We start from the raw sequence: 23240 nt of genomic DNA, 5'->3' as shown, positions 1-23240 counted from the left end.
ATGTAAAAATGGTCTCAAGTTAATAAAAATCTGACATCATGACTGATATTACTGCAAGAAGGGCTGGCATGTCTTCATATTTATAAACAGTACAGCCACGACATTAAAATTACCTGTCTGATGTTGTGTAGGTCTCCCCCGAGCCAAGAAAACATGAGGCTTGTTCAGGTGCACCCTGTGGGAGCTTGTTTGGATTGGGATCTGGGGAGTTTGGACTTTTTGGGCTCTCTGTCATGATCCTTAGGCAGTTTTTGCAGTGCTCTGAGGTACAATGTCTGGCCATCAGGGAGCAGCTTTGCCTTGAAGGCTAGGCTCTTGGCATGCAATATTTAGCTGGGTGGTAAGCAGCATACACATGACTGCCAGGAGCCAAGTTTCTAACATAACATTGCGTTGAAATGAGTTAATCAATGTTACACACTTCACCTGTCAGGGGTTTTAATGTTGTGGCTAATCTGTGCCATATTCAATCACACAGTTAGTGCTTGAAGGAAACAGAGCTTTTAAGTGCAGGCCACTAATATCTCCTGTAAATGAATCAGTCGCCCACAGTTAGATGGTTGTTGGATAGCTGATAAATGATTATTACCTTCAATTTGTAACATAATTCACCTCATAATTATCAATTATGTGTAATAGAGACTGGTGAGACTGAGCAAATGAGAGCATAATTACAGAACTGCCAAAAAAATTTATAATGTAGTTTTTTAAATTCATGGACATTGTCTACATAAACCTTCACCTACTACTGATACATGACTGGTTCAAACAAAGTCGTGGGTATAACACAGCGCTAAAAATGAAGAGACCTTTCTTTCTTTGCAATCCTATCAAAAGATTAAAAAAAGAATATAAAGTACCTCAAATATTAACTGGTGTACACCTTTGCCATGAGGTTTCACAGCAGTTAAATGATTTTCCTCAGACTACGCAAGAACCAATCAAAATGTCATGTATTTTCATTTGAAAATATACGTTTTCAAAAGCAGCATGGGTCTGCAACATGTCACCAAACAATGAAGCTGTTTTTGACCTTTTTTGAATAAGCCATTGTAACAACAACTCTCTACTAAAGGAATTTGAAAGCAGATATTAGTCATTGTTATTGATATTTCTCCAAGAGACGTAGGAGCACAGAGGCTAAAAAAAGAAAAACTGCCCACCGAAATGCCACAGAAAGAGAGCCTTTCTCTTAAAATATCACGCCGTCTCACAGGGGCTGCTTGCTGTGTACTTGGTTTATTACAACAAAAAGAGCATAGCTCATGTTACAGATCCAGCCAACTATTGGAGCCAAATGTAGCATGCTTGCGTAAACTGTCAAGAATGTGACATAAGACTGCAGCAGTATCTACTCCACTGACTCAAATTTAAACGCAACCTTTCGTTTTACCTGAGTTGATGTGCAACAAAAAGGCATCATTGCTTTTAACAGTGTAAATACACTCACATCATTAGGTATACCTGTTCAACTGCTCATTAATGAACATAACTAATCAATCATATGACAGCAACTCAATGCATTCAGGTATAAATACATAACCAGGACAACCTGCTGAAGTTCAAACTGAGCATCAGAATGGGGAAGGAAGACGATTTAATTGACTATGAATGTGACATGGTTGTTGATGCCAGATGGGCTGGTCTGAGTATTTCTGACCCTGCTGATCTACTGGGATTTTCCAGCACATACATTTCTAGGGTTTACAGAAAATGGTCCGAAGAGAAAATATCGATAATGGCCAGACTGCTTCGAGCTGACAGGAAGGCAAATCATTTGTTACAAGGTATGCACAGCAGCATCGCTGAGCACACAGCACATTGAACTTTGAAGGAGATGGGATACAGCAGAAGACCACACTGAGTGCCAGTCCTCTCAGCTAAGAACAGGAAACTAAGGCTACAATTCGCTCAGGATCACCAAAATTGGGCATTAGAGGGCTGGAACAATGTTGCCTGGTCTAAAGCGTCCCAATTTATGCGGAGACATTTTGACTTTGTTGTCAGAATTTGGCATAAACAACCTGAAAGCATGGATCCATCCTGCTTTCTATCAACAGTTCAGGCTGCAGGTGGTGTAATGGTGTGGGGGATATTTTCTTGACACACTTTTGGCCCCTTAGTACCACATGAGCATTTTTTAAATGCTACAGCCTGCCAGAGTATTGTTGGTGAGCATGTCCACCCCTTTATGACCACAGTGTGCCCATCTTTCAATGGCTGCTTGCAGCAGAATAACACACCATGCCACAAAGCTCAAACCACCTCAAACTGGTTTCTTAATCATGATGTGTTCACTGTACTCAAATGGCCTCCAGTCACCAGATATCAATGCAATAGGGCACCTTTGGAATGCAGCAGAATGGGAAGTTAGCATCTGCAAATCTGCACCAACTGTATGATGTGATCATGTCAATGTGGACGAAAATCTGAGGAACCTTTCCAGCACCTCGCTGAGCATTAAGTTTTAGCACTGTAAGGTGTACTTAATAAAAGCATCGGGTGAGTATATAATGTACTGCATGTAAAAGCACCATATTTTACATCCTACTTTGTTACAAATTGTTTATCGACCCTGTAATACACACAGACACATCTTCATTGAAAACATGTTTAATGCGGCACCATGTTCTCAAATAAATGGGACTGTACACCGTCCTTGAGGCTTTACAAATAGTATTACATTTTATTAATATATTTTCATAAAACAAGTTTAAGACTGTATCAAAAACTCAGTAAAAACATTAGATTTTTAACCATTTTTCTTATGGTGATATCAGATATGAAATGTACATAATTCACATAGTGGTTTCTTTGTTCCCCATCATATTGAGATAATGCTTTTTTTGTGATGGGCAAGTAAACGTTTTATACCCTCACAAACTATAAAGTCTTTTTTTTTTTTATGATTGTGGTCATAAATCTAGACATACAATTAAAAAATAAAATCATTTCCCACTCTGGCCCTCCCTTTGCCCAACTAGGTTTACTGATAAAACACTGACATTATGGAGTGGTTTAATTTCACAGGCACACAATTATGTACATCCCCTTGTCCCCATGCCTCATCTGAACTGACAACAGGCAGTGCACTAAAACATAACAGTGCAACACCTAGAGGCAGAGCAGTGATAATACAGTACTCTCTTACACCCACCCACCCCCATGCCAACAAAACCAACTGAATATAAGACAGTGGATCCACCTCATCGAGTACATTACTTATACTGCTCTAAAGCACAGCATTCCTATGGCCCCATTGTTATCCAGCAACCCTCCAAAATTTGCCTTATAACCACAGATATCTCAGGCAGATTCAGTGGCACAGATCAACAAATAAAAGAAAATCATTTGTTTTCTAACTTAATTAGGCTACGGCTACAACAGGCGTGATCAGTGTAATGTCCTTTGAGATCAAGTACCAGAGGAATCTCTGTCATGTAATGAGTTCACGGATAATTTCCCCCCACCCCCCTCCTTATTGGACTACCACGTAATACTTTCAATTCTGCGCAAGACACATAGTGCAAGGTTTAACAAGAATTTGCATAAGTGCAACATTTGCATGTTATTGTCGAGAGGGGAGCAAAGCATAGAGAACAGGGAAGGAAAGATGTCTAAGAAACAGATTTTTGTGTAAATAAAATGTTTTATGCTTTCAGTTTGGCATTATGGATTTCATTCCCCTCTAGAAATAACACGTGCAAAATCTTAGTAAACCTAGCCGAAAAGACAGATAAGAGTGATATAGAACTCATAAAGATTAACATTGTGAGGAAGAGCCTCAAGTCTGTTGTCATGGTGACATCTGCTCAACGGCCCTGTGGGCTTCAGTTTTTCCTGCTTCTTTATTGTTTTCTATACAATAGAAATAGTACATCATTGAAGATAAAATTGACTCCTCTCAGCAAGAACAAAAAAAAAAAAAAAAAAAAAAAAATATGCAAGAAGTCAAAAGCAGATCTGAAGGACAAAAAAAAAAAAAAAAAAAAAAAAAAAAATTTACAAACACTTCTTCATCCATTCGCCCTGTGCCTGTAGTAGAATTGTATGGTGTATTGTCTTATCCATGATGGTCAGATATATGATTATGGTTGCCTGCTTCTCTATAAAGTCAAAGCCAGTTCATTAAACATGTAAAATTACTCCTGTAGTAATTTTTCAACAAGCATCCCTAGATTGCACCTGCTTTCCAAACTAAAAGCCCCAGTATGCGTTAGGGAGGCACGTAGGGAGGTGGTGACCTGTACGCGGTCATGTTCTTAGGGCGAGAGCCTTTGCCCTCTATGGGCACAGTAAATGGTGGGGGAGGCTGGTAAGGTGGGGCATTAGGATCATCATCTTGATAAACTGAATATTCCTCCAGCAGATCCTGGTTTAGCAGTGTGCTGTGGGGGCCAGACATGTTAGGGTATTCTGGAGGAGGAAGTGGGGGCTTTTCCTCCTGAAGGATAAGAGGAATGCTCGAGGACGGTGGTGACTTTGAATCATCCAACTCATCTGCAAATATTATTGGAACTCCCTTCTTGATGAAAGTTGCCTGCTCCTCTATGGTCATCTTCCCCTTACGCTTCTTGCGATAGCAGACCATAGCAATGATCCCAGCAATGAGCAGCAAGGCTGCTACCACTACAGCAGGAATGACAGTATGCAGGTAAACATCATCACTGCTCCTACGACCTGTTCCAGGTGAAGGTGTAGCTGTAGGAAGAACAGGCATTGGCACCTCTCCTGGTGGGATGAATGTGTATTTCTGGCATTTATTGGTGCCACGAACTGAGATGATAATGGGTTTGAATTCAGGCTCCATGGCTTTGATAAAGGCCAGTTTAGGTTTTCCTTGATGATCAGCAATCCTGTTGCTGAGAATTGTGATCTGGTCCTTTGGACAAGGACTCTGCTGGAGACTATTATTGGTCCATTCCACAACAATTGAGCCACTACTAATGTTCCTCAAGGTCACCGTGCTGCTGTTCCGGTCACCCAGGGCATAAGCCAGCTTTTTAGTCAAAAGAATCTTTTTATGCACATCATTGCTTAAAGTTTTGGGGTCACCATGAAAGTGAGCAGTAAACATTACTGAAGGTTTGTCATTATTAGACCAGCGGTGGACTCGAACCTCAAATGCATCCATGATGCTCTTCCCTCCTTTATCTGTGGCCAACATGAAGTACTCATGATTCCCCTCGTGCTGTTCTTCTGGAAGGCCATACAAAAGCTGGATAGTGCTGTTGAACTGGATCCATGATGTTTCACTCACTGGTTCTTTGGGAGTCCTCTTTAAAGTCAAACGGAGCTTGTCGGTAGTACCATCCTCTCGGTCATAGAATGCATCGGCAGCAATCTTAACCTCAAAGTATGTTCCAACCCATGCAGTAACCTGATCAATGGGGTTGCGGATCTCTGGAGTTGTATTTGACTCTGGAGGCAGAGAGAAAGCTGTGGTGCGCTTGGGTGGTTTAGGAGTGGTGGACTTTGGTTCCCGGGGAGCTGGAGTGGAGGGTTTGCGAGTCTTAGATTTTTTTGTGGAAGAGGGCTTGGGTTTTTTAGTTGTGCTTGGTGGTGTTGGCAATGCAGTGACCTCCCCAAGTGTAGGCCGTGTCATGGTAGGCTGAATGGGGATAGTGCTTGTAGTTCCTAGTACTCTGGTGGGTTGGGGAGGTCCAAAGAGAGGTGTGTGGGCTATCTGATCTCTGACCCTCATAGTAGGGTTCACTGGAAGGGGCAAAGGGCCTCTAACAGGGGGAGCAGAATTGTCCGTTGCTGGAGCAATTGAGGGTGACGTTGGAGTGGGAATAACACGTGAATAGGGCTCTTGGTTGATAGTTGGAGGAAGTAGGGAGGGTACTGGAGTAGGAGTATTGTACAACTGCCGCCTGACCCGTCTAACTCCATGGGGCTTTTTGTTAACAATGTGCCAGCCAACCACTGGATATCCTAGCCTAGCTGACATAGTCCCATCCTTTGCTGAGGATTGGACACTGCTAATGTCAGGAACGTTGCCCTGGTCAAGAGCACATCCAACTTTCCATGATAGTAGGGCCCCGTTTTCCACCACCTTCTTTGCATTTCCTGGTCCAGCCATGAAAGCAGACATGTCAAATAAACGGTTGTTGACGACAGGGACCACCCTCATGTGCTCCAGTGGTACATGTGAGAATTTTCTTATATTGCCCAGTAAGTTGACCCTCTGTTCAGCAACCATCTTTGTCAAGTCAGCATCCAAGATAACAGTGAGGACAGTGACAGGTTCCTCAGGGCCACAGGTGAAAGGCTGTAGGCCACCAATATCAGACTGAAGAGTGAGCAGGGGTGGCTCAGTATCTGCTCGTTCTTCTGGGTATACTTCAATAGAGAAGACTGTACTGGGGAAGACTTGGCTGCTAGTCTTCTCACTTTGCTCCTCACCCGACACCATGATATGATATACACCTTTATCTTGCTCCAGAGCCAAACCTCTAAGAATGCAGCTATCTTTGTCCCAGTATAGCCAGGAGGGTAAAGTCTCTTTTCCCATCTCAGTGACCTTCAAGAGGGAAAAGAAAAAACACATCATTACCATTTTACACTAGAAGGATAATTTTGAGATAAAAGTCAAGCACAAAAAGGGGAAAATTAATTTCTAACATTCACTGACTGCTCCATATCAGAAGTAGCTGCAAATGTCTTTGAAAATATACAAGGATTCAAGTGTCATAAAATGACCTGGTCTGACAAGCAGCTTAAATTTTATGACGCAGAAGAAAAAAAGACAAGTATTTATGTAGTAGTAATTAGAAGATTCATTGCCTTATCTGAAAACCTGTGAATCAATTATATATAACTGGGTATTTAATGTTTCACACTGAACAAGCCGCCAGTAAAATAGGAACTCCATTCAGTTCAGCTTATCAAATCTTCCAAATATGAACAGGAAGCCGAGTGAGCGTCTATTCATAATAAAGAACTGAGATTCATCACTCATCATTTTGAGTTATTACTGTATGACAGGATATCATTCTGCATCACCACTTGGGCCAATAATAATCTCATCTCTTTCGTAAGTCTGACTTGAACAAATTGCAACAAAGTCAGCTTCAATCAGCAGTGATACAGTGATCAAAACTGAAGGGTAAATAGCATTCACACAATGAGAGGAAAAAAAACAAAACAAAAAAAAAAACTACACAGCAGAGGCAGAACAATAAATATAGTTTTGATACAATTTGATTTCTCATATAATTTCAATTCTGCCTTGCATAACAACATATTTTAAAACCTTAAAAGACCTTTCTTTTAAAAGCTGTCTTTTTTATCTCTACAATGACATCCATATTAGTGAGGAATATAGCTGAATTTTTCAACAAATAAAAGCAATTCAAAAAGAAGCAAAAAAAATAAAATAAAAAATAATATGCAAATGTTATTAGGGTAGGCTAATAAATTTAACAGCATCCATTTTATTTCCATGAGAAACCCTTTTTTAAAACATTAATTTTATAAGTAATGAAAGATAACATGCACTGGATTCATCTCAATTTTTTTTTTTTTTTTTTTTTTTTTTTTTACCTGAATACTGCAGCCTGCATGGGCAGGTCCTGGTGGAACCTTCAACTGGAACACCTGGCCCACATTTGCTGAGGAGTCAGGGATGCTGGTGTGCACTCCTCCATTCTTTGCAGAAGAATCTGGGACAGCTGTGGGCGGCCCTTCACCAACTGAGGATGCTGCAGCGTTAAACTCAGAGAGCACAGAGGACTGCATGGAAGCCTCTAGTTCCACAGATATCATCTCCACAAGTGTCCCTTGCTGTTCTGGCACTGTGCCCTGAGTCAGGGTCGCCAGAAGCCCCATTATCAGAGGGATAGTCCTGCACGAAATAAGCTTGCTACCCCCAGCATCCCCGCAGCTCATGTCTCTCCGTTTATAGTGCATAGCAATAGGCCTTTGGGCTGCCCAGATGTCTATGAACAACTGAAGAGGCCACATGCACTGAAGTCAGTCTGATGATATGCTTGTGAGTCAGATTCCTTAGTGATTGGCTATGCTCAAAAATGTAGCGGTTTCTTTTTGTTGTCCTCTGTGATCCATGAAGAGATCTTTGGCAGCCTGTTAGACAGCCATGACAGCTGGCTATATAGGAATGTTGAGGGGGGGGAGAAAAAAGAAATAACATAAGGGCGACAAAGTAGAAACATACATAAAAACATCAGTGTAAACATACGCGTACATGCATCATTATGGGTTGCATGTAGTTTCAGCAAATATCTATTCATTCTCTGAACAAATCTGTATGGTGCTTTATTGCACTTTTCTTAATATTTAACATTTAATATTAATGTCCATAATTCTTGGTGTAAATTTATGTACTACACACAAGAGGGTGATGAAAAATTGCTCAGTGGAAAATAAAATGATCAGCTAGGACACTTCATTTTTCCATTTATATGGCAATGCTAAATCAGCAACAGAAAAAATGCTTTAACGTCCCACTGTCACTGATCGACAGGCCAGCTTTTAAAAAGGGAACCCAGAATTAATATAAAATGACATCTCATAAAAAACACAGCGAGAACATGAATGCATATTACAGTACACATCTGCAAATCAAAAGAAAATTCACTTTCTACCAACAATCCCAAAATACTATGTCTTATTTTATAGATATGAAAATAACAGCTAAGCAACACTAAACCTGTCACTAATGGTGCAAAATGGCAATAATTTATAAATTATGCAAATAATTATTTTGATATATTAAATGCCTGACATGTTAATTTGTAGCTCACCACAGAGTCAAGTACTGACTATTATGCAAGGCCTAGTGAATGAAGAGGATCTGAGACAGCATTATATTTTCTCACTACAATCTGGAGGAAGGATATTATTCAGTTAGGTTCCCAAATGCATGCACTTTTTTTTTTTTTTTTTTTTTTTTTTTTTTTTAAGTTAAATGGTGTAAAATTTGAAATTTTAATTATATACTTGTTTAATAAATTTTAAATATATCATTGGGGGGGGGGGGGGGACATTGATCGCCTACTGATCTTTCTTTTTATATCACAACATTTTGAGTTATAGCGACTCATGAGTTGAAGCAGTGTCAAAGGTTGTTTGTCTTTGTTGTAAATTTTAATTAGATGCCCTGGGGTTGGAATTAGAGTCTCAATTGTACTGACCTAGCCAACCCCAATCCTGTAGCACTCAAACGGGCACAGGAGGGTCAGCCGTTTGCCCAGAATCCTAATGCTCGACTCGCGCAACGCATGACGTCAACTGATACACTCCAATATACTGTCCACGCTTGTCCCTCACTAGCCTACCTTTTTCTCTAATCTACGCCATAAAAAAATCAAGCCGTTTATACAGAAACATCAGTAATACTGGGATGATTCATACGAGAGTTTAAAAAAAAAAAAAAAAAAAAAAAAGATTTTTAAAAAAAGGAAGCTCTGCAATAAAAGAGGGAACTTACAGGAAGGAACATCACAGAATACACACACTTACTTTACATAGGTGGAAACACAGGCTCTGCATTACTATTTCGCAATAAGCCATTAAATTTAATGAACATAATGAGAGGTAGTCATTACTGAAATCAACCATGCATGAAACTCCATGGTCTACCAGTAAACTGAAATGCACCAGCAATAAATCTAATGCTCAGATTTGTTTCTCTTACTCTCAACTCAAACCACTCATACAATCTATAACATATTTAAACTTGAATCTTCTTAGAAGAAATTACCATTCCTAACAACAACTGTTACTTGCATTCGCACATCTAGTTTATCAGTTATCTGCAAATAGCACACAATCCATAACAGTTTATCCATTCTTAGCTCCTACTGTTATTTTTTTCCCCCCAAAACTCCTTACACCTATTTATTAAGCCTTATTTGCAATTTGTGTATTCTAACTTAGCTGATTAAACAGCTGAATGGCCGCATTTTCTCTACTGGAAGGTTTTCAATACAAAGTGATGTTGCAGGTGGGAGTGATCAGGACCTCCGAGGGAACTTAAACAGCAAATCCTGCACATTATTTGCAGACTATAATGTGACTGGTGCACACTATCAATTTGCTCATACTGCTGTTTGGGGGGGAAAAAAATAAATAAATAAAAAATAAAAAATCGGAATTCCCTAAGCCCAGACCTCAGTTTAAGGTCTCCACAACCTTTATAATAATGAAGCATCTGCACCCATATCTTGCTGTAAGTGATAAGGCATTCGGGTGTGAGTTTTACATCTTACAAAGGTGGCAAAACAGTGACTGAAAATAGTGTGTAGCCTTTGTGTTCTGAATTCTCCTAACATAATAAATGTTTATCTTTGTGGGTTTTTTTGCAACAGAAACACATTCTTCGGAAAAGCCAATTAAACAAAATAACAGTTTACATTAATTTGTAGCTCAAATTACTGTCATTACCTTTTGCAGCACATTAAAACCCTTCTTCTCTTAAACAGTCAAAAAATGTTACAACCAACAACTACTATTGCAAGTTTTAAGTATAGCCCATGTTCAGTTTCTTTTTACAAGTGCACATTAGTCACACAAAATCCTATAATTGTAAGAAGTCTCTGGTAGTGTACAGCTCAACCAATGCCACTAAGAGAGGCCAACCCGCAGTTTTTACATTTAAAAAATATTTTGTGTCAGCTGGGCACAGTATGATGCCAAATGAACAGAATCATAAATGGACAGATGATGATGCTGTTTCTACCAACAATACTGGTCCAGTCAGTCTGCCTTTTAAAGTTAGAAAATTCAATCATATTTTTCAACTGGAAGAAAAAAAATGAATAAAAAAATGTATTTTTTGCTTTGATTTGGGGTTTTTTGACAGATTTTTCTTTTTTTTGGGGGGGGGGGGGGGGGGGGCAACTACATCCCATCCAATAATTTATCAGATTACTTACATAAATACACCCAAGTATTTTACATTTGCCCATGTGTAAATTTAGTCACATTTGAGGTTGGTGAACTTGCACGTGTGGATTGCTACAAACGTCATTGCTCTGCCTCCCAGTGTGAGGAACTAAGGATGCGGTTGGATGAATGTCAGCTCGATAGATAAGAAACAGGCTGTAGAGAGAGAGAGAGGTTAAGAGTTTTAGTCACACCACCTTTTTTTTTTTTTTCCCCTCCTCCTTTAAGTGAGAATATACTATTCATTTCGCCCTAACCAACATAAGGACACTTTAAAAACAAACTTCCCGCTGCTACAAAGTCCAACAAAAACAGTGAGGTTACGTCTCACAACTTTATTTCATAGGCATTTTTCAACCCAGACCAGGTGTCGAGAAAAGACAGTCAGCCGAAGATTACTAAACGAGGGGAATGCATACAAAGCAATTAAAACTATGATACATATTTTGCTGCAAATCAAAGATCAAAATCAATTTCAGGTATATTGTGCAGTGTCTCACTCTGATGTGGACCATCATGACTACGCTGCCAACTGGGCAAATGATCACACACGAAAAATTCACATCCTGTATCTTCCAACATTTTATAATGTAATGCTGGGGAGACATATCAAAGAAGCACATTTCATACACAAGATCTATTCACAAAGGCACTTTAAAACACTAGTTTTTTATATAAAAAGTGACAATGGGTTTGTTCTTCAAATATGAGGTTTGCCACCTACTCAGAGAAAGAGTACTGAGTCACACCACACCTAACACACAAAACAGGCTGAAGCATGCTGCTTATCTGGGATTTTTATCAGTCAGTTCAGTGGGATTTCAATCCCATGTCCCTCTCCCCCACCTCTCTTCTGACTCCTAACACTAGGCAGTCTCTTTAGCATGCGTTCTTATATACTCAATGGCTCCATCTTCAATAGACTACAACAAGCCGACTAAGTGTAAAGACAAAAGATACAGCTTTATCCGTGTATCTGTGCCCAAAATGTAAAACACAAACATTACCATAAATACAGGTTATACCCATAAGCCTTATTTAATTCAGACTGAGCACCACACCTCACCTCAGGCTGCTGCCACACACAAAAGGGGGGAAAAAAAGAAAAAGAAAAAAAAGGGTAACATCTGAGCATCAAAGTAAGCTCTCCAGAGTGTGACCTAGATTTTAATCACGTTCAGTAGGAAATTGTAAATAAAAGTCAAACGACATCTCATTAAGAAACATTAAACGAGTCAAATCAATGTGCATTTGAGGTGTTCTAACATGTTGTTCAAATGAACTACTAAACAGTTTTAAAATGAAATGTGTGCATAATAAGGTGTGTTTAAGATGAATAATCCTCAGGACTAATGAGGATGTATCATTTGACGAGAAGCCCAGCAAGCTAAACATGGTTTTACAAAGAGATTACTCATCAAGTCTGGTTCTCTGCTGTTCAAATCAATAAATATATCAAAATTAACTAAAGTGTTCTTCATCAAAGCACCCTATTCAAAAGAAAACTATCCTGCCTTAATTACAGTTCCCATTGCTCATAAACAGGATAATTATGCATCATAGTTATTGTCATTTTCTTTGCAACAACATGGGGCCTGAGATACATGGTGCTCCTTAAAATACTTAAAGTGCAGTTTCAAATCCCCAGCATTAACCCAAAAATTGTTCTGTTTGATACATGTTATGGAGCTAAATATATTTGCTACCACAAAACGTTCCTATGCAAACTATATAAATGCTTAAAATCATCAAAACCTCAGTTTCTATGATAGTACCTTTTTTTTTTATTATGTACGATAAACAAAGCAATGACACAGGCCTGAGCGTGGGTGATTTTTGCCCATTTCACATTGAGACTGGCACTAGTGGGGCCACGAAACCGTTTAACAGCCATGGTATCCATGCAGTCTGCAGTTCAACAGTAGTTAAAACTTGAAAACCATCAAAAATAATTAAGGCTCCGATGCACAGTGGCACTCGGGGCCAATTGAATTGACGTACCACATCCAGCAGCCTCTAGATAGTGCATGAGCTGAATAACAAACATATCCACAAGACAAGCTTGCTTTGCAGTTGGATGTTTCCCTTGTGTTGCCCTCCACTCTGTTCAACAAAGTAATGAAATAATGTGGAGAAAATACAAAATCGGCCTTGGCTGAGTGAAAGTGTAACCTGCTGTGGTGACCTGCAAGCAACTCGTTTAACGCTACAGGAAAACAACTGTATGCTGTCAAACCCCAGAGCAGGAAGTCAAGTCACTTTGTATTTTTTAATGCATTCAGAGCTCTCTAATGCACGAAGCAGAAGTGAAGTTTCAAGAGAAAAGCAATAACTAGCCAAATATATTTTAATCTGGAAATTGGTCCTTGTTCAGATGTAGGTTATTAATTTTCTTCCTTCGTGAGAATTAATTTATAGCTAAGATTGTTGCTGTTTGTGACGTTACAAACCACAAACAAGGTTAAAGTAAAGCTACTGAGCTACTATAACGTCAAAATTGGATATTCACATTTAATGAGCATCGATAGTGAATCAGGCTAAAAGGAAATTACCAGCGTAACAAATGCAACAAAACAGATCACAGATCCTGCGGGGTTTTAGTTTTTTGTTGTTGTTGTTTTAGGCGCGTTGAAAAAACACCGAAATTATATGTTTATTGAATGTTTAAAAGGTGACAGTAATTTGGGTAGCCAGTCTGCTAGCCAGTTATTGCCCCAGAGCTAACCCCAGCTAAGTAACTAAACGTTGGCTACCGGGCCCCGATTCATTTGCCCCGTTTCTGTTGGACTCGGTAGACGAGGCCTTTGTGAATGACAACGCGCTTGCGACGTTCAACCTTGATAAACCATTTGGCAGCCCGCATCAAATAAACTCTACCTTAACTGCAATACAACCCTCTAAAACTGCGGTAAATGTATAATGTATAATCCAGTAACAGGGACGCGTGCCATCCCGAGCCCGTCCGTCGCTAGCGTAGAGATGCACCTGTTCTATTCTAGGCGAAACGGAGAAGCGAGCGAGCGAGCCGAGGCATTCACCACACAAATGCCTGACTCTCTTGAAATAACGCTGCTAATCGCATCCTTATAGACCACAAACAATAGGCTACATGGAAGTGCGCTCCATAAGGCAGCTTTACCGTGAATCAGCTCACTTTCAAACACCAAAGTCGAAGGACCGGACCGACGAGATAGTCACCGAGCGGGGCTAACTACCAAGCTAACACCGGGAGAGTATGCTGGTGACTAATATAGCTCTTTACCTGTTTCGTCAGCAGACGAGAGTTCGTGCCAATTCTATAAATGAGTCCATTTAGTAAAGGTGACCAGGGTGGCGTTTTTCTTAATGCCACTTGTGAAAGAGCAACGGAACCCCAAAATACAAACTGACCTTGTTAGCGAGCTAACGTTAGCTAACTCGCACCGTAATGTCTCCTCTTCTACCCGGAGAGCGCAGCGAAGACTTCCCAAATGCCATTAAACATGCGCTTCGCTTTCAGCGCAACAGAGAAAAGAATATATATCTAGTGTGTACTGAATAGGGTACCTGGGTACAGTCAAGGTAACATATGTCTCCTCTCTGGCTTGGTTAGTCTACAGACACTTCACAGCTCTGTGTTGTAATTATGTCGGTTACTACCCCTCCCTGGCTGCCTCGCTCTGTCCTCCTCGCACACAGGTCTACAGGTTGAGGCCAACCGTGTGTTCCAGCGTGACTCCACCTCCCTTTTATTTGGAGACGTGCAGGTGACAACAGAAGAAAAGGATGCAGGACAGTATGCATCAAAACAGAAGTTACCCTGTAACCTAACTCTCACAGTTGCTTGCGATACAAACTTAAGTAAGGACGAGTATTTCCCCGCAGAGCTTTTTTTTATTTTTATGCACCAAGGTGTAACATTAAACGGGAACGCCTGCTCTTGGTGCAGGTATTCCCACTTGTACTTTCGTTCTATCGTGGATGTAACCTTTTAGCTAACACTCTTGAAGTGATATTTCTGTCTTTTTCTTTCTGTGCTTTACAACAAATTTAATGGGGCCATTGCAACAGATTGGCAAAATATCTAAGCTGTTTTTAGCAGATTAGGTTCTGCTTGTTTTCCACAGCAGAAACTGGTCAGGTGCTTTAAGGATCACTGATGGTCTAAAGCAGGGGTCGGGAACCTTTTTGGCTGAGAGAGCCATAAACGCTACATATTTTAAAAATGTAATTCCATGAGAGCCATACAATATGTTTAACACTAAATACAAGTAAATGTGTGCATTTTATGTAAGACCAACACTTTTAAAGTACAATAAGTCTGAATTGCATTTAGTAACGTTATGCTGTTGCTAACCAATGATAAATAAAGTACTTCTTACCATTAATGCGACTTCTGGTGCTGCATGGTTTTGCTGATGGCTTTGTAGTCTGGTTGATACGTGGTGAGGTTAAGCTTCATGCAGGAGTTGAGACTTCCATCCGTTAAACGTGATCGTAGGTTGGTCTTAATGTTCTTTAGATGTGAGAAAGACTGCTCACATGCATACGTAGAGCCAAAAATTGTTAGTACAGCAATACTCACACGCTGCAGTGTGTGGTATGTGACGGGAAGTGCTTTCCAAGTTTTGACAATCAGCTGGTCTGCGGGTTGAAGTTTTTTCATTTCTCCCCACTTGTGTTTGCTCGCCAACTCTGCTTGCTGTCGTGCAAGTCTTTCCAAATCTTCATTTAGTGACTTGAATTTATTCACCCACATGTCTGAGGCCTTCAGGTCAGCAACTTGTAGCTCAAAATCTCGCCGACAGAGGCATGTCTTTTATTCGTTTCATTATCTTGTCTTTATCCGAAAAGTCGTCAAAAAGTTCACTGGCGACATCAAGCATGAATGTTTTGGCATACTCACCATCTGTGAATGGCTTTCCGTTTCTCACAATTGCTAAAGCACCAGCAAAGCTAGCCGAATTCCAGTCACCTTGTTGGGTCCAAACACGAAGTTGCTGCTGACTAGCTTGCACTTTGCACAGTAGCTCTTGACATGCTTTCTTCCTGCTGTCCCCCGCTGGGTATTTCGATGCAAATGTAGTATGGCGTGTGTCGAAGTGCCGCTTTATATTTGACCGTTTCATCGATGCAATTTTATCACTGCATATTAGACACACTGCAGAACCTGCTCTCTCCACAAAGGCGAATTCATCTGTCCATTCCTGCTGAAAAGTACGATACTCATCTTTTTTCTTTTAGCCATCTTCTTCGTAAAAGGTTTTCTCAATTAGTTAGCTGACTACTTGATTAAAAGGAGGGAAGTTTACTCCCTGACCTCACAACGACCCGCGTACGTTAGGCATTATCCAATAAAAATTTGGTGTGGTCCCGGAGGACAGTTGTGATTGGCTCCAGCCACCCGCAACCATGAACATGAGCGGTAGGAAATGAATGGATTGAAATACTTGAAAATGTTATATATTTTTTAACGTTATTATTTTTTTTTTTATTAAAGATTTGTCTGCGAGCCAGATGCAGCCATCAAAAGAGCCACATCTGGCTCGCGAGCCATAGGTTCCCGACCCCTGCTGTAACCTAACTCTCACAGTTGCTTGCGATACAAACTTAAGTAAGGACGAGTATTTCCCCGCAGAGCTTTTTTTTATTTTTATGCACCAAGGTGTAACATTAAACGGGAACGCCTGCTCTTGGTGCAGGTATTCCCACTTGTACTTTCGTTCTATCGTGGATGTAACCTTTTAGCTAACACTCTTGAAGTGATATTTCTGTCTTTTTCTTTCTGTGCTTTACAACAAATTTAATGGGGCCATTGCAACAGATTGGCAAAATATCTAAGCTGTTTTTAGCAGATTAGGTTCTGCTTGTTTTCCACAGCAGAAACTGGTCAGGTGCTTTAAGGATCACTGATGGTCTAAAGGTTATATTTGTTCAAAGAATGGTGTTGAAATGATTAATAGCTGAACTGATGGATTTTCTGTTTGTGCAGGTAAAATGTAGTCAGTATTTGTACATTCTTATCAGCAAAACAAACTAAAGGCTGGGTAGGGGATATTTTGTATGCACACAGTTTACAGCAATGTGCATTTGCAAGAGTGCATTTGTTCTCAGACTACTGAGTGAAGGCATCTGTGATATTAGTCACAAGGTGCAAGCATGTGGTTGTTTATGGTCCAAGGTTTAAATGAATTAGGTGTTTCTACGTTATCATTTCACAGCTAAAGCATCTTTAATAAGTTTCTGATACATTCTGTAATGTGACGTTTTCACCAAGAAATGTTGAATATATGAAATCCTGTTCCTGTTACAGTAGTGAGGAAAAGGTCAATATTTGTTCATGGATTTGTGGAGCAGTGGTTTGAGCTACTGCCTGATCTCTTGCATTGCAAAAATTCCTTAAAATCCCTTTTCTTCACCTTGACAATGTCTTATCTTTGCTGTTAAAAGTGGAACACAAAGATGGTGTCAATCCTTTGTGAAGATCTTTGAGCTTATATGAATGACTGGTTGCATTAATCCTGCATTATTATGGTTTTAAATAGGGCATGGGCTCTATTGGGGAAAATACTTGAAAGAAGAAAGGAAAGTTTAAAGAAAAAGAAACATTTTCCAAGCTGACAGTCGGTATTGAAAAAGAGGCAAGCAGCACTGCAAAACTCTTAAAATGAAACCACAATTATCGATTTCATTATACTGTCAAATAAAACTGCCAAATAAAACAGCAAACATGGGCAATCTTTATTCATTTTGCCAACAAATCATTAGATGTCTTTCACCCCACAGAAAATATTTGCCTGAAATATGCAGTGTCATTTACATGATGTCATCATCATACATAATCATAAAGAATAAACTACACAAATCTTGGAGCAAAAAAAAAAGGAGTCAATTTTTATGGCAACAAAGAAAGGACCTTCAAATACTAATAAAACCCTTGGCAGGCATGAGTAGGATTTTAAGACAGAGAAACAGTGGCTGTCTGTAATAGTTCACAGAAATGTCAGTCATCTGAATCACTCTGACTCTTTGTTCACCCTGAAAGGCAACAGTATGAAAACAGCATGTATATACAGTTGCAAGAACACGTTTTTTTCAATCCTTTGGCATTAGCAGGATTTTTGCATAAAATGTGGTCTGATCTTCATATAAATCACAAATACAGGCAAAACAAAATCAGATGAAACAATTACTTTTTCATGTCTTTATTGAACCTACTGCACCCTGTTAAGCAGCAAAAACCTCAATCATATATTTACTGTTTCCTCATTCCCGTCATCAGGTGATTATGAGGCTTGCACAAAGACAAAACATTTTGGTAACCCATTGAGATGTGGTGGCATCGAAACAGAGTTGCTCAATCAAGAAATCACAGAAATATTGAGGAACTGAAATACTTCTGTGTTGAGCAATGAGCCAAAACGTTTTGTCTTTCTCAATCTGAAATTCGTTCATTTTCAACCATTCAGTTTTTCTTCCTTTTTTTTTTTCTGTGCAGACGTCTGAATTCATCATTTCCTTACTGATCACATGGCATCCCGGCCCTGAGATAGCAAAACAGCACCAAACTGCGATGCATCTTCCTCTGTGCTTCACCTTTGAGATGAAGTTTTGGAAGTGTTTTGGAATATTTATGTAGTTATTTGTACTTGTGTACAATGTCTCGTTTTTGCCCTCTTTAATGATCTTCATGCAGTCTTTGCAATGTGCCCACTCAGAGTAGCAGCAATCCTAAATTTGCTCAAGACCCAGCTTTAGATAAGGTTTTATAACCTTTTCCAGTTTCATGCATCTCTACAATGCTACTTCTAAGGTTGCTGTGACTGAGGCTTGCTCTGCACTAATCAGTCTTTCTTGAGAATAGCATACTTTATCAGAAACCAGACTTTATGTCTTTATTCATTAGGAGGTGCATCTTAATCCACTTTTCCACACTCAATTCCTGAACAAGTAACTCTGAATAGTTGTTGAAAAAGTTGTTGAAGCTCAGGTGATATTTTATAAGTAATCAATACAATATTATCATGCAACATAAAGTGTCCTGACATGACCATTGTACTGTGCATTGGCAGTATAGATAAGCCTGAAAGAAAGTGAACTAAACTGAAATGAATTGAAAATGTAATGGAGTTAATTAAAGGCTACACAAGCTTCCTCTTGCAACTGCATACCTGTATGTATAATTGAAAGTACATGCAGCATATTCAGTATTTTAAAGGAATATTTTGTCAAATGCACACTGTGATGAATGTGCATTGGTGCTTTAATTCTTTCAGAGTTGGCTCTCACATATGTGCGTAAAGAATTCATCATCACGTAACTATTTTGTGGGACAATTTGCTTAAATCCCATATTACAATTCACACATCACATAATATAGTCGTTATAATGAGAATCGTTTCTTTGTAGGCATGTTACAACTAATTCTCTCAAAATTGAATTAATATGCCATCTGCGCAGACGTAATATGTAAATTGTATCAGTGTCAGGTGAGACGAATGCAAGCATTTACTAACAGTTGCTGTTCTCTCATCCTATTGTTTACACTCAGGACAGGAGGGATTTTCACTGCAAATACATCGCCCGGCTCTCATTTTGTCTCAAGTCACATACACAACAATACTTGCAGGTCTACTAGACCATGATAGGCCCACCGCAGAGGGGCTTTCATGTGATTGCACATATCAGTCTGAGTCTTGATGTGTGAGCACAGAGAAAGAGAGAGGATTAAGAATCAGCTGACTCCCCACATTTTCTTCCAAGTGACTTATTAGAAGGGTTATTCTGAGCGGTCTGCTGGACTGCTGAGGGGGTTGGCTGAGTAGTGAGACCCTCAATGAAGCCAATTTCTTTCACAATGGTAGATTACTTTAGACAACCTTCTCGGCTTTATGCAATAACAAACGGAAGGACCTTTTTTGTAGTTTTTCTCTGTTGTGCTCACAGATCTCTCTTGTTCAGCCACATTTTTTTTTTTCTCACAATCATAATTTAGTGTATCGGTAAAAGTGTTTTGGACTCACATGATGAGGCACAGGGCTACAGTAATTTGCTGGGCCATTTCATCAGGGTCAGCAGTGAAACACTTAAAAAGAAATGCTCTAGGAACACGTAATTTACCTGTAACAACCTTTTGTTTCTGGTCTGCAGTGAGTACTTGTTTATTCTGTCACTTGTTACGTTGAGCCTACAATAAAACAGGAAGAAAGATGATTTCCTTTCAGCACAGCATCCAGACCAGACTACAGTTTCTGTTTGTGCCTGCATGCCCCTGGCTATCTGTTCTTGGTGCTCAGCACAAATAAGATTTCCTAAGAGATACCATCATCACTTGTGCATGTTTACCCTAAAACAGATTGTTAACAACCCAACACACTGTGAAAACCTCCTGTTGATGTAAAAGAAATACTACTTATTTGCCAAATACTTTGTCTTATTGAAAAGTAATTTGGGACTTGTGATTTCAGCTTGTCATATTTACATGCATCTCAGAGCAAATTAATCCCTTTCTGGTTTTGCTGCAGTGAGTTAGTTAATAATCTGCAAATTAGATGCATAATTAAGCCATAATCCTACACCCTGAAGGCAATTACAAATGATTGGACACTTCTGTACTTGGACCAGTGTCAGGTAAGGCTACTCCATTACAGGGTAAACACATAGCTCTTAAGGAGACTTCATGCTAAATGGAAATGTGAGGAAAAGCCCCTAATGACTATTGTGACTGGGGCAATATTTTTGTTATCAGAGACACACAGGCCTAATGACTTTGAAACACATCAAGAAGACATCAGCAAATACAGAAATCATCAAGTGGAATGGCCACAGGATGACCCCAATGAAACGCAGTAATCAAATCCCAACCTGGTGACTGAACAGGTCCTCAATGGCCCCTTAATGTGGTGTGTAACTTTAGCAGTTACCTGAAACACCCTAAACACAATCCAACACTGCATGATTACACAGCCATAAACAAGAGTCCAAATGAACCTGAACTTAATTATGATTGTAGCCTTCTACAAGTTCTCATCAATACCTTATTTTCCATTATGAAGAGGTCTTTGACCAAGCTATGACCTTAGAAATGTCTTACTTTAGTTTTTTTTAAATGGTAGCATTATTTTTTGAGTGGAATTGTTTCCTGCAGTATCCCACAGTATTGGCTGGGTGGTTGGCTGACCTCTGCCATAAAATGTAGTGACCTCTATAAGGCGGATGTTTGTCACTTTGTTTGGTAATCTTTGAACGAATCACAAAATTTTTCATTAGGGTCAACCTTCCATAAAGCATTAACATTAGATTAAAAAAAAAAATCAATTGTTTGTGACTAAATTCTCACCAAACTAATGACTCTAATCAGCCTCAACAGTTCTTGGTGTTTTGTACTAAATGGCAAAGGTTCACATGTAAATGTCCAGTGTGTATATTCAAAGTGGTGAGGATAGCAAAGACTGTATTTTAGATCAGTCTGTATTGCGCACAGCACCACTGTACCAAAGCAGAGTTTCTCAGAGCTGTCAGCATAGCTATAAATCCTTAGTCTTGTTATTTCATGTACCCTTCCAGGTAACCTTAGATGTCAAACTTACCTGTAGAGTATGTCTTATATATCTGGGAGAGTACAATCCCTGTGAGAATGACATGCCTGTTCAGCGTAACCTGACTCCGTGTCCTCTGCTTTTACCTCTCTGGCCTAGATAATCATCACCTTCCTGTGTTGTCTGTCCTAGCCAGGATAAGGGATTTATTAACTAGTAAGAATGTGTAAGGTCTCAGGAATGTGCTCTAGTTTTGTCCATTGGACCTGACGGTGACTGGCATTCACGCCTAACGTGGCAGGCAGCTCAGTCTCAGTAAGTCTATGCGGGCTGCCAAGTGTGTGGTGCACCACTCCTGCTTAATATCTGTCTGAGGCCCTGGGCATGGGGAGGATGAAAATGGGGAGAAAGCGAAAAGATCCAGCACTGGGTCCCAGGTGTGCACTTAACGCTACCTATCAATTCCGGCCCGGGGTGAGGGAGACTGCAAGCCAGATCAAATCATGAGTCAGAGTTGGGGGATGCATTTCAGCCTGCCTTATTGCCTGGTTAGTCACATGGTAACAGTTCAGACTGAGATGGAATGAGTCAACCCCTACAAGAATCCATCCAAGTGATACAGTATGTATGAGAGTGTGAACCGAATGTAGACTTTAAAGCGTTACTCTAAATCTTACTCTGAATGTATGCATACAGTTGTTGCACCTCTGAGCAAGTGACACATTTTGATGTTATTTAAAGTGAAAAGAAGTCAAAACAAGCCCTGCAGCAAACACTCATTAAAAGGATTTTTTGCTTCAAACGTCACAGAATTTTTACTTCTTATTTCACAAGCTTAAAAAAAAAGAATGCTAATAAAGACGTGTGGAGAAGTTTTGGTATTCTAAGTTAGAACTTATTAAGTCCCCCTTAGCAAATATCACAGCTTCAGAGTCTTTCTGTTCTTGCTTTATTTAATTTTCACCTACTCTTCCATGCACAGCACTTCAGCAGACATATTAAGGCTGTCTCACAGGATGTTTAAGATCCACCCACAGCTTTTCAGTGATTTTCAAGTCAGGTGACCATTCCAAAAGCTTCGAATTTTGTTTCTTGAATTAATTACCCTGTTGGAAAAGCTAGTCTTTTTTTTTTCAGTACCAAATCTTTGCTGACTACATAATATTTGAACCCATCTGCTGATTTTTAAATGAAGCTATTTTTTTCCTCTACTTGCGCAGTTTTTCCTGTGCCACTGGTTGCCACATAATATAAAAGCCACATATTATCATCTTATCTACATGTCGCTTTGCATACAACATGCATTGACTTTTGTACTGAGGTTGCAGGTATGGTGAAGCTTCTGATGATCCTGTATGTGCAAACTATGTTGTACTGTACAATGTTGCACCACCATACTTATAATATATGTCTATTGCAGTGTGTCTGAAGAAGAGTATTAGTTTTTGCCTTCCCAGCAGACATTCAGTTCCATTTAGTTTTTTGATCTCCTAAGATGGCATTTAAAAAAGTGACTATTGCAACCTAAGAAAGAGCCTTGATGTCCTTTTCATACCATCCCCCTCACACTGAGGCATTCATTTCTAGATCCTCACCAAGTTATTCAGAGGACCACATCATTTTTTTCTTTTTTTGCTCTTGAACCACCAGCTCACAATCAGCTCGCAGTTTTTAATGAAAAAAGACAAGTTAATAGTGAAGGATGTCTTTGCGCCTGCCCCAACTGCAGTTTTTTTATTTAATTTTTTTTAAAATTCATATTCATGAAGCAAAAATTAACCATGAATTAACACATGAAGAAAGGTTATTTTT

At 39.6% G+C, this 23240-nt stretch overlaps 1 protein-coding gene across 4 annotated transcripts; it reads right to left on the bottom strand.

The window, feature by feature from the left end:
• Positions 1 to 3990: 3990 nt before the first annotated feature.
• Positions 3991 to 16222, bottom strand: LOC115783311 (dystroglycan-like). 4 transcript variants are annotated; one of them, XM_030734083.1, is made up of 3 exons: positions 15273 to 16222; positions 7549 to 8112; positions 3991 to 6526 (listed from the first exon to the last, which is right to left on the bottom strand). In XM_030734083.1, exons 2-3 carry the CDS (start codon positions 7966 to 7968, stop codon positions 4217 to 4219), a joined length of 2730 nt encoding a protein of 909 aa, XP_030589943.1. In that variant the 5' UTR covers positions 7969 to 8112; positions 15273 to 16222; the 3' UTR covers positions 3991 to 4216. The 4 variants fall into 4 exon arrangements, with proteins under 4 accessions (XP_030589943.1, XP_030589942.1, XP_030589941.1 ...); XM_030734082.1 differs by lacking the exon at positions 15273 to 16222 and adding an exon at positions 14458 to 14583; XM_030734081.1 differs by lacking the exon at positions 15273 to 16222 and adding an exon at positions 14302 to 14558.
• Positions 16223 to 23240: the final 7018 nt, after the last annotated feature.

The sequence above is a fragment of the Archocentrus centrarchus genome, chromosome 7, assembly GCF_007364275.1.
Source record: "Archocentrus centrarchus isolate MPI-CPG fArcCen1 chromosome 7, fArcCen1, whole genome shotgun sequence".
NCBI classification, from domain to species: Eukaryota; Metazoa; Chordata; class Actinopteri; order Cichliformes; family Cichlidae; genus Archocentrus; species Archocentrus centrarchus.
Note: the sequence above shows the minus strand (reverse complement) of the source record. Positions and strands in the feature narration are given on the sequence as shown.